This window comes from Cololabis saira, chromosome 18 (genome assembly GCF_033807715.1).
Source record: "Cololabis saira isolate AMF1-May2022 chromosome 18, fColSai1.1, whole genome shotgun sequence".
Lineage (NCBI taxonomy): Eukaryota > Metazoa > Chordata > Actinopteri > Beloniformes > Belonidae > Cololabis > Cololabis saira.
In genome coordinates, this window is record NC_084604.1 from 25,558,216 (window position 1) to 25,570,150 (window position 11,935).

General features: G+C 41.6%; 1 protein-coding gene across 4 annotated transcripts in view; it reads left to right on the forward strand.

Moving 5' to 3' along the window:
* Positions 1 to 11,935, forward strand: part of LOC133464662 (disheveled-associated activator of morphogenesis 1-like) — a 49,847-nt gene that overhangs the window by 34,339 nt on the left and 3,573 nt on the right. For 3 of the 4 annotated variants that reach the window (XM_061746778.1, XM_061746776.1, XM_061746777.1), the window contains 20 exons: positions 2,650 to 2,721; positions 2,858 to 2,952; positions 3,306 to 3,639; positions 3,764 to 3,874; positions 3,980 to 4,083; positions 4,715 to 4,781; positions 4,877 to 4,994; positions 5,725 to 5,863; positions 6,061 to 6,119; positions 6,238 to 6,425; positions 6,732 to 7,043; positions 7,139 to 7,246; positions 8,008 to 8,037; positions 8,340 to 8,437; positions 8,529 to 8,613; positions 8,739 to 8,845; positions 10,900 to 10,988; positions 11,172 to 11,340; positions 11,428 to 11,535; positions 11,861 to 11,921. In XM_061746778.1, coding sequence (XP_061602762.1) covers positions 2,650 to 2,721; positions 2,858 to 2,952; positions 3,306 to 3,639; positions 3,764 to 3,874; positions 3,980 to 4,083; positions 4,715 to 4,781; positions 4,877 to 4,994; positions 5,725 to 5,863; positions 6,061 to 6,119; positions 6,238 to 6,425; positions 6,732 to 7,043; positions 7,139 to 7,246; positions 8,008 to 8,037; positions 8,340 to 8,437; positions 8,529 to 8,613; positions 8,739 to 8,845; positions 10,900 to 10,988; positions 11,172 to 11,340; positions 11,428 to 11,535; positions 11,861 to 11,921 — 2,454 coding nt within the window. The remainder of the gene's footprint in view (positions 1 to 2,649; positions 2,722 to 2,857; positions 2,953 to 3,305; positions 3,640 to 3,763; positions 3,875 to 3,979; positions 4,084 to 4,714; positions 4,782 to 4,876; positions 4,995 to 5,724; positions 5,864 to 6,060; positions 6,120 to 6,237; positions 6,426 to 6,731; positions 7,044 to 7,138; positions 7,247 to 8,007; positions 8,038 to 8,339; positions 8,438 to 8,528; positions 8,614 to 8,738; positions 8,846 to 10,899; positions 10,989 to 11,171; positions 11,341 to 11,427; positions 11,536 to 11,860; positions 11,922 to 11,935) is intronic. The other variant, XM_061746779.1, reaches the window with a different exon arrangement.

The window sequence follows — 11,935 nt, forward strand, 5'->3', positions numbered from 1 at the left end:
ACAATCTCTATCCAAATCTCACAGTTCCTTTAACTGTTCCTTTTAATATCGAGAGATCAGCACTATGGACATGAGAGTCCTGAGATTAATTTTGCACCTTTTTCTACCTGATTGTAAAGACACATTTCTTTGATACTACAATTTTTCTTTTTAGATGCCCCACCTGTCCCCTCAAAGTGTTCTTGTAGCCATAACATACTCTGCTGCTCTGTGACAGTGTCATGTTTCATTATGCTCTTTATTCCTGATAAAAGGCATTTCAGCTGTTCCTCTTTTGTCCGTATATGAAGTCACCCTTCAGCGTGCAGGAAAACTCACACGCCTGTTTTAGTTTAGATCAACATGAGTCGAGCTTCCACTGAATATGCCCTCACATTTTTACAGCGCTATGTGTCAAGGCCTTGGGTATATGTGTGTGTAATATCCTGTCCTTGCTATAATGCAGATTTGCTAATCTTTTCCTACATCTGGTAACAAAGCGGAGTGTGAGGAGTATTGGGATTTTGCCTGAAGTGACGGATATTTAATGTATCAGCGTCTACGTAGTAAATCCTCAGAGATTAGATGCCGAAAGGCAGAGAAGTCAGTTTAATACTGTAAAAAAATCTATGTTACTCTATATCCAAAGCATTGTGTAGTATTTTTCTGTCATTTTAAGAGTTTTCTCTTCACCTGAACTCTCACTTTGATTGTAGATGCACTAATGGTACATTTGGCTCTAGATACCTTCCACAGATCAGAAATGTTGAGATGGAATAGTAGGGTCTTCTGATACTGTTCATAGTTAGTGCACTTCTAAATAGCCCAGCACTACATGAGGTTTTATGAAAATAAACCTTAAAATGTTTTTTCTGCTTCTTTGCTGAGCTTGCAGGATTGTTTTTGCAGTTGGTCTTGCTATGGCGAAAGATTTAGATGAATCCAAGCTTTAAGTGCTGCATGGACCTGCAGAAGGCGGGAGGTAGTACAGACAGATATTCTTAAATATTGCTGACTCTGCAGCAGGTTCTGGCTCTCGCCCAGACAGAGACAAGCTCACCATGTGAGCTCAGAGGGGAAGGGTGTGCATGTGGAGTAAAGAGGCAAAGGAAGCGCTCGGTTGTCCAAGACAAACAGGAAGGCTTCACTTCCACAGGTGCAGCTTTTGTATGAGAGGAGTATCTGGGGGTTTTTTGGGGGTGATGCGGATGAAGGTGGGGTCACTGTTGGGACACTCGGAGTACACACATGATGAGGTTGCTTTTCTTTCACCAGTCCTTTCTTGGCTTCAGAAGGCCTGCAGGACATGGAGGAGATAAGTCCATCAAAGCTGTAGCTGTTTGGTTTGGCCAGACACCTGAGCTCATGAACTCATTCTGTGGGGACTCAATCTTCTTCCTGCCCCTTGTCAGCTCTCCTTGGGGCGGTTTTATCTGCCAAGAGGAAGATTAACTGATCCAGTTGTTAGCAGAGACTTTGTACTTGGGTGTCAGATTTCAACCCCAACCACCACCCTCAAAAAAAAGTTTAACTTCTCAGCTGTCTGTATGAAACTTTTCTTTCAAGCAGACTGTCCTGTTAAAAAAAGAAAAATTTAATTGATTCATGTTTCCTTTTGGATCTTTTGATCTTTATTTTCCTGAATGTGGAAAAAAAAGTCCCCTCCAGATGCACTCACAGCTTTTCTTTCTCATCTTTTACCCTAAATAAACTGTAGACATGTAGTAGACCACTGACACATGAGCCAAAAGATCAACTGTAAAAGGAGTGTTGTCCCACGTCTGCATCTGTTCCTCCAATAGTCTGGACTCTCTCCAGATCCAGCCTGGTCAAGCTGGCAGGAAAACATTAGGGGAACGGCAGGATCAAGCTGCCTCGTCGCAGCTCAGTCCGTCCAGACCGGCCAAGCCTCGCCGTTTCTCTCAGAGCAGCCAAGTCTCCGCAGTCTGCTTTAATAACTGACGCCCAATTAGTTTCTGACGCTAACAGTTCGCTTGTGCCTAATGGAGCAAGCGTTAAAATCAGAGTCGGGAGGCGTTTCATGTACAAGCCAAGTCCATGAGCAATTCTCTCTTTCCTCTTTTTTAGTTAATTTTTTTTTCTCCCCAAGGTGTCCCTCAGTTGAAAATAATTTCCTTATAAACTTGTAATGCGAAACGTGCCTGTTAGGAGATTAATCTAGTCGTGCCCTGTCCTTAATCCACAGTTTTAACAAGGATTTGCTAATCTCTAGATTTTCTCCAGCAGCTGTTCTCTCTGTTTTGGCACTTCCACCACCTCTTGAAGAGCAGGACGATAAAATAGGTTGAACATCTATGTCGCCCTAGTTTGAGTTTCTGCTTCATTTCTAGCTATTTTTGTCGTCGTCCCAGCGTGCTTGCTGGTGTCTTTCAAAGCCCATTGATCTGACAAATGATGGAAAGCCAGAAGAAAGCAGAAGTAGTTCTGGGTCTGCTTTGAATTTGGGCTGTGATGTATTCAGAAGTGTTATGAGGCAGATAAAAGCATTCCCTTTTCTCTGACTTTCTGGCTGCCTTTATTCAGTTTTTTTTGTCATAAATATAAATTCTGACTACATCCAGTTAATATCTGTACACTAATTCTCTTCTCATGCGATTTATCTTAAAAAAAGTCCTCATAAAATCATGTTTTACTATATTTCTCTTTCAGGAACAAGAAGAAAACAAAGGTGCAACTAGTTGGCCTGAATATTATATTGACCAGCTCAATTCAATGGCAGCTGTAAGTAGTGACACAAACTTCACAGGGAACTGTGGGAATTATTTTACTTTGTGTTTGTCATCAAGAAAATATGCCGGTATTTTTTACTGTTGGCCTGTCTCGGTCTTTTAATGATGTTTATCATTTGGTTTATCAGAGAACGACGCTCCTGGCTCTAGAGAAGGAGGATGAAGAAGAGAGGAACAAAACAATCGAGAGCTTGAAGACGGCTCTGCGGACTCAACCTATGAGGTTTTTCTACTTTCTCTGCATGTCTTGTTATCATTGCCTATCCTTTCCCTGAAGCTCTTCTTAAACTTTCTGCCTCTCTGTTCTGCTCTTTGTAATATGGAAATGAGTCATTTAAAAACTAAACACCCATAAAGGTCACTACAATTCTTAAATTATTGAAAGCCAACACATAATGTTACATTCACTGAAGGTGAGGGACAAGAGCCCTTTTTGCAGTTTGAAATATGAAACCAGAGCTTTACCTCGGGACATATAGCCACATTATTTTCCTGGTAAAACTAGTTTTCTCCGAGGTACTAAGATCAAGTTGCCTGTAAACCGGGATGCCTTCTCTTTTCTCGTTCTTTTCTCAGGTTTGTGACCCGTTTTATCGATCTGGACGGCCTGACGTGTATCCTGAACTTCCTAAAGAGTATGGACTACGACACCACGGAATCACAGATCCACACGTCTCTAATCGGCTGCATCAAAGCTCTGATGAACAACTCGCAGGGCCGTGCCCACGTCCTGTCTCACTCCGAGAGCATCAACATCATTGCTCAAAGTCTAGCCACAGAAAACATTAAGACAAAGGTGGCCGTGCTGGAAATCATGGGTGCTGTGTGTCTGGTGCCTGGAGGCCACAAGAAAATCCTGGAGTCCATGTTGCACTATCAGCGTTTTGCCTGCGAGAGAACTCGCTTTCAGGTTAGAGGGAGTGAGTGAACCTCACAGTTGTGGTTCATAATCTTGCATATAGATCAAGCTACTTAAGAGCGTTATTGCCCAAATATATAAAATATCTGCAATGATGTGTTACCCGCCCCTCCAGACACTTATAAACGATCTGGACCGGAGTACGGGCCGATACAGAGATGAGGTCAGCCTGAAGACAGCAATCATGTCCTTTATTAATGCTGTGCTGAGTCAAGGAGCCGGAGAGGTAAATTATATCTGATTATCACACTTCTGTTCATACTAGACATTTGCCGTAATCTGTTTCACCTATGTAACTTTTTTTTTTTAATGTTTTTTCTCCTTGAAATAGACGAGTCTGGAGTTCCGTATCCACCTCAGATATGAGTTTCTTATGCTGGGTATCCAACCTGTTATTGATAAGCTACGCCTACATGAAAACTCCACGTTAGACAGGTGAGATGCAGCTTCCCTTCCAGACACATTTTCTTTCTTTCAGGGGTAAAACTCACCCTCATGTGAAGTTTGTTGTACTTGTGCAATGAGATTGAAAGGCATTATATGAATCTGTCTGCAACTGCATTGAAATTTATCAGGAGTTAAAAAAAAAAAAAAGAAAAAAGAAGGAAATTAAAGAAGAATTTGTGAATCAAGGAAAACTGTACTAAAACATCCATAAACCTAAATACGTATGGGGTAGTGATGCCCTCACCAAAGAAACATTCACACTTGCTCAGTGTTTGTTGTAATCTGAGCTTCTTTGTCCTGTGTTGCAACTGGCCTGATGGCATGTGCATGCTGGTGCAAGCACATCTCTGTCATTCAGTGCAAAGTGGACAAACATCTAGATTTTCTTCCATCAAATAAACAAGATTCTTTGTGTTAAAAAGCCTCCAACAAATAAAGAAGTCAGATATTAACATCTCTTGTTTTTAGTTCAGTTTGTTTTGCACAGAAAGGTTCTAAGTACAGTTCTAAAGCACAACTCCGTGTCACCCTTATAGTTATAAGATATATTAAAACTATATGAATGTATAACACATGTGGATTGTCCATCTAATTCAGAGATTTTCTGTGTCCCTCTCAGGCATTTAGACTACTTTGAGATGCTGCGGAACGAGGACGAGCTGGCTTTGTCAAAACGATTCGAGTCGGTAAGGAAGAAAACAAACGTTCACCTGCTCATGAATTGGAGAGAGAAATATTTAGCAAACTTGATCAAGCTTTTGTTCCCTCTCTTTTTCTCCAGGTACATATAGACACCAAAAGCGCTACTCAAGTTTTTGATCTGATTCGCAAGAAACTGAACCACACGGACGTGTACCCACATTTTATGTCTGTGTTGCATCACTGTCTTCTCATGCCACGTAAGTGTTTCCTTAAATTAGAGGTTAGGGATTCAACTCAACAGACTGGTCAAATGTGAAACTCGCTCGGATTATAGAGGCTCCAAATGAAGCAACAGAATTAATCCCACAAAATATACTGTGTTTATACCTTCTAGTGTGTTGCCAACAAGATAAGAATGTTGACTTTGTCCAGATTAGTCGGCCCAGAAGCCGGATAAGCACATTCCCAGCCGTACTGAACACTGTGCTCATTCAGACACTGATATTTACTGTTTTGTTTGGAAGGAGACAAAAGTATACAGGCCTGATTTCCTACATCATCTATGAAGTAAAGAAAAAGAACTGATGTTCCCCTTCCATCCAAGTAGCTTTTAATGAACTGCCGCAATCACTTCCCTGAGGTATTAAGAGTGTAAAGTAATCTTCATCTACTAATGATATCGTTGTAAAACAGCGTTAATAAGGTACAACCTTTGCAGTTCTTTAATGGGAGGAAGAATCAATATATTCCTGCAGTAACGGATGTGATGCACTGAAAATCTTGAATATCGTTATAAGAGAACTAATAGCATTCCGGTTCGCCACCATGTGTGTTTTCAAAGGGTTTTCTTATGGACATAATCACATGGGACCAACTTTAACAAGTGATTTCTTTGATGTGAAGCAGATACCACTGAAATAATAAAAAAAATGATTTGGGTCAGGATACTAATAGGATGTGTGCACCCCTTCCTGTACCTGTTCACAGATAAGAGAAGTGGTAACACGGTACAGTACTGGCTGCTATTGGACCGCATCGTCCAGCAGATGGTCTTACAGAACGATAAAGGTCACGACCCAGATTCTGCACCGCTGGAGAACTTTAACGTGAAGAATGTTGTCAGGATGTGAGTACCCTGTTTGCCCCTAAACACAGAAGTATACACAAGTCCATTGAAAGAGATGACATGATTGTGAGATCGTGCTGTAGCGTTAGCGGCCGTGCACTTTGCAGTGTTGGTCCAAAATAGCTGCCCTCTTAAATTTAGAAAAACAAGCAGTTCATGTACAAGTTGTGATTAATTATGTGCAATTCTCTCTGCAGGCTGGTCAATGAAAATGAGGTCAAACAATGGAAAGAGCAGGCGGAGAAAATGAGGAAAGGTGACTATGATTATGATTTACCTCAGGAGAAATACATTGTTTCAAAATTACTTACTCAACGTATTGACTCTATTAAAATACTCTTTTATAAATGCATCGGTCTGATCCCTCATCACAGAGCACCATGAGCTGCAGCAGAAGTTTGACAAGAAGGAGCGTGAATGTGATGCCAAGACGCAGGAGAAAGAGGACATGATGCAGACACTTAACAAGATGAAAGAGAAGCTGGAAAAGGAGACGAACGAGCACAAAAACGTTAAACAACAAGTGGCCGAACTCTCTGCGCGACTGCATGAACTCAGCACTGTATGTTGTGCCACATTACTATTATCTGTAATTATCTCTATGTAACCAGACTTTGAGAGCTAGAAGCGGTCCAGAGCAGAAAGAGCTGTGTAAAATCTGCCCACTAGCAGACACAGCCTTTGAAGATGTTAGAAAAAGAATTAAAAAAGCAAAACGGGGAAAAAAAAATGAAATTTTTTAATGTCTTTCTCACTGATCATCATGTCAGCTACCCTTTCCTATTTTGTTACCCGAGTACAAACATCCACCAGTGAAACAGGAGCTGTGGCTGCAACATAAAGTGTTGTTTGTGATTGGCCCCTACAGAGGCAGGCAGCAGCTGTGGTTCCTGGCGGGCCCCCTCTCCCCCCCGGCCCCCCCGGCGGCCCTCTATCTCCTCCACCGATGCCGGCGTTTGCAGGGACATGCCCGCCTCCTCCGCCACCTCCCGGCGGTATGATGCCTCCTCCGCCTCCCCCCCCTCCCCCACCGGGCGGGCCTCCGCCCCCTCCTGGACGCCCACCTATCGGAGGGGTGCCTCCTCCGCCTGGAGCGCCGCTGGGGCCATCTCTGAAAAAGAAGAACGTCCCTCAGCCTTCCAATCCGCTCAAGTCCTTCAACTGGTCCAAGATTGCGGAGGTGAAAACAGGCCACACACAAAAAAAAAGCCTGAAGAGATTCCTTCTCTCTGCAGATCTGTTCAACAAAAAGTATTTGTATTCTCCACTATACAGAATAAGCTTGAGGGCACTGTTTGGGTGGATGTGGACGATGCCAGGGTTTTCAAAATCCTGGATCTGGAGGACATCGAAAAGACTTTCTCAGCCTATCAGAGACAGCAGGTACCGAGGAAGATGCAGTTTATCTTGACAGTGTCTCCAAACTTTGCTATCTATGATCAGATAAGGTGAATTGGTTGATAGGGAGGGTGAACTGAAGGGTCAGTTTGCTCACATTTTTCCAATTAGACTTGGCTTGTTTTCAGATTTTCAAAAATTCCCACTGTTAAGGGAGTTCTTATTGATAAGGAGTTTTTGAGAGGAGCAGAGCTCAGGGAGCTGCGACCGATGCAGCTTAGCTTACTTGTTAAAATGTGGTGCTTAAATTATTCTCTGCCTCTTTACACTTCAATGCAATTATTTTACTGCTCACAATTAGCTCTAAGTCTCTTTTTATTTTAGTTTTCTTTTTTGGAGCTAGCAGCTATTAATACTTGAACCCTGCATTCATTTTAAGATGTTTAACAGGGCTTGAACACGTCCTCTCATGCTTCAAGCTGTTTTTTTCCCCATAAAAGGATTATCATATCGTACATCACACGAGAGGTTTTACGAATGATTTCAAACTCATTCTCGGTCTCTGAGTTTAAAAATCACAATGACACAAAGTAGAGATGCTAAGGGAGTTCTTAAGTGCACTGCATGGATTAAGAAGCACGTTTTGATGGACTGAACACCAACTTATTTCTCACTGCTGCTGACTTCACTACTGATCAATGAGCGCTGATTAATTTGCTGTCAGTTTTTATGGGCTGCAATCACGTAACTGCTTGACTTATTCTAATGAGTGCTTACATCTTCCCTGCTTCTTGCCTGCATTTTAGGACTTCTTAATGATCAATAACAGCAAACAGGTGAGTTTAACTACTGTACCAGTTATATAGTTTCATCTGGGCATTAGTATGATTTTATGTATAACTTGTGCTACTTGCTTGTCTTTTAATTTTTCCAGACATAATATAAACTCTTTGAGACTCTGTTACCTTTGTCTTTTTGTGTTGTTACTCTCACTCATGTGAGGACCTGTGTGTGTCTGTCACTACTTCAAAGTCTGTTCTTTCAGGCTTTCGTTCAGCTTGTGCGTCTCTGTGACTAAAGTAGAACATGTGTTATTTTTTAAAATAGGTTAACATAACCTCTTGATCACTCTCAACAGAAAGAGACAGAAGATGACACATTGAGCTCCAAAAAAGTCAAGGAGCTGTCTGTTATTGATGGCCGCCGGGCTCAGAACTGCAACATCCTCCTCTCACGGTGAGTTCAGTTATAACTCTCGTGGTGAACTGCAAACATTATGATACATGAATAATCTGTTTGGGACTGACTCATCTGTGGTGCATTGCAGACTAAAGCTGTCAAATGAAGAGATGAAGAGAGCCATTTTGACTATGGATGAACAGGAAGACCTTCCTAAGGACATGCTGGAGCAGGTATGGCATTCAGCAATTACGCCCTGCTTTAGCATTTCTCTGTAGAGTGAAGTACTCTGCTAAACTCATGAAATGGCACATTTCCCTGAGTGCTAAATGTGTGATGTTTCTTTCTGCGTCATCAGCTGCTGAAGTTTGTTCCAGAGAAAAGCGACGTTGATCTGCTGGAAGAGCACAAGCATGAGCTGGACCGCATGGCCAAACCTGACCGCTTCTTCTACGAGATGAGCAGGTGATTTACTCTCCTGTGCTGCCTTTTTACTTCAGCATTAAACAGCCGCTGAGCTGAAAGCTGACAATCTCAGGTCAGATTCAACTCACAAGTTGACACAAACAAGAGCCTTTGTTTCACTGAGAAACATAAATGGTTATCATTTAAGAATTACTGATATTATAAGCAAAGTACCTCCAGTTTCAGAGCTCAAAAGATTGTGGACATTGACTGAAAAGAAGTGAATTGGTCAGAAACGTTCCCTCATTAGTTTAAGATAAATAAAACGGATACAAGTCTGGAGTTTATATCCAGGGATGAGTTGGCAGCTATTTGACTGGAGCTAAAGTCCAGGGAGATCTCAATGCAAATGAAGCTGAAAAAAACATATAACGGAGGTGGCAAAATTATGAATTTTGGCCAAATCAACAATTTGGTGCATTATTAAAAAAGCACTGGTGATGTCCACAGCATTAAAAGGCCTGTAAGACTATAGATTAAAGTGGATGATCATAGATGCCTTCCCTTTCAAAGTATCAACAAAAGTCGATTATACTCTGGAGGAGGTAGAAGTGTCGTTGTGAAGGTAAAGACGGAGGGTTTACAACAACGTGCAAACTACTGGTAACAAGGAAGAACAGGTATTTTAGATTGAAGCCCCCCCCCCAACCACTAAAACCTGTGTCAGCTGTAGTGTATTTTGTATTATGGGTTGTGCATCTTGCCAGTTGAAGGATGTCACTGATGTCTATTGATGATGTGACTCCCGACATACGTAAGAAGGTGAATCTTGGGGTGCTCAGAGTTATAATCTCTGTTCACAATCAGCCTACATCACAATGCAGATGGATAATAACTCTGAAGATGCTCAGAAAGAAACACAAGACTTTTTTAAAAACAAAGTAATTACCGTATTTTCTGGACTATAAGCCGCTACTTTTTTCATAGGTTTTGAACCGTGCGGCTTATACAAAGGTTCTATTCTGTGGATTTTTCTTCCACCGCTCGGGGCACTTTAACCGGAAATATAATCAAAACTAAGACAAAATAAATGCAAAGAAGAATACGCTACTTCTTCTTTAGCAGATAGAAGTAGGTAGAAGCAGATTTCAAACAGATAAATAGATAAATAAATTATGTCCCGTTTTAATCAGCAAAGTTGCTTCCGTCTTAAAAGACACTGTTAGGAAAGGATCTATTTAAGTACATACATGTACATCATTTACAGTTCAAAATCGTTCTGTACATGTAGTAAATATCTAATCTAACAACATAAATATCTGCGGCTTGCATATCTTTTTTTTTTTTTTTTAAATAGAGCGGATGCGGCTTGTATGCAGGTGGGGCTTATAGTCCAGAAAATACGGTACTTAATCTTTAATGACCGAGTCAGTCACGTGATCAGAAGATACTAGGGTGATTTTCAGTTACTGAAGACAAGACTGAAGGTTGCAGCAGTGATGGCCTGGTGAAACATCTCCAGTTAGGAAATGTGAATTTGGTCCAGACTTCATTCAGTCATCCATCCATCTTCCTCCGCTAATCCGAGGTCGGGTCGCGGGGGCTGTAGCCTCCGCAGGGAAGCCCAGACTTCCCTCTCCCCGGCCACGTCTTCCAGCTCATCGGGGGGATCCCGGGGCGTTGCCAGCCCGGCCGAGAGGCACGGTCTCCCCAGCGTGTCCTGGGTCTTCCCCGGGGTCTCCTCCCAGTGGGACGTGGCCAGAAAACCTCACTACATCACTTTGCTTAAAACGGGTGTAATTTGTAAATGGTAAATGCCATATTTCAGTGGCTCCTCTTAAATTAAAGCTGAAAGTCAATCTCTAGTTAAAAAGAGAAATCGGACCAAAGAACAGATGTCACTGCGGTACCAAAAAGCTCAAGAGACAGCAGTTTATAGACTGCTAAAATATTAAACTCTGCCAAAAATAAGCTTCATCACCACAGCTAAAATGTGCCATTAAATAAGATTTGGTTAAAGCAAAGCATCTGTGTTTTGTGGCATTTGTCTAAATTTGTGGATTTCCTTGTTTGTGATTTATTATTTGTAGCTGATTTTTCCATTTTCCCCTCAGAATAAACCACTACCAGCAGAGGCTGCAGTCTTTATACTTCAAGAAGAAGTTTGCGGAGAGGATAGCAGAGATTAAACCCAAAGTTGAAGGTTGGATTGTTTTTCTTCCTCCGTAAAATTAAGTTGATGCCCCCCCTCAACATCCATCATTTTAAACATTTAAATTTGAAACTTTGTCTATTTTAAATAAGAGAAACAATAAATTCATAGCCTTCTATTTGGCTGGAAGTCATATGTCTTAAATCTAAAAAAAGTGAATTTTCTTTGCTGTAGCTTTGGCTAAGGCATCCAAAGAGGTTTTACACAGTAAAAACCTGAAGCAGCTGCTGGAGGTCGTGCTGGCCTTCGGCAACTACATGAACAAGGGTCAGAGGGGAAACGCCTACGGATTCAAGGTGTCCTCACTCAACAAGATCGCTGATACCAAATCCAGCATCGACAAGTACGGTCATTTCTCAGCTGCATTATCAAACCAGCAGGATTTAAACGGAAGATATTAACTTCTGTTTGTACAACTTTGGTTTTAAAGAAACATAACACTGTTGCACTACCTGATCACCATCCTGGAGAAGAAATATCCCAAAGTCCTGGTGTTCCAGGAGGACCTGCAGAGTATCTCCGAGGCAGCCAAAGTCAAGTAGGTGAAACTCAAAGCAGTGGTTCCCATCGTAGAGAATATAAGGATGTAAAAGTCCACAGGCTGTTCACAAGATTGAAATTCAAAAAGAAAATAAATGTTATCTCATATAAATTCAATTTACTTTCTTTACCTCTTGTTTCTATTTTTGCTTCTGGATTTTTTGACCCTGTCGAGCTATTTCAATTACCTGTTATCTGAAAAATGCAAGTCAATATTCAGTTGGCTGGGAATCTCTGGTATCCCCGACTGGACTCCCTCTTGTATTGTTAAGATAACCCTTCCGTTCTGAAGACGATGACACGTCTTCTGTCTTTCATCACAGCATGACAGAGCTGGAAAAAGACATTGGAAACATGCGCAGTGGATTAAAAAGTGTTGAGAGTGTGAGTAACGAAGG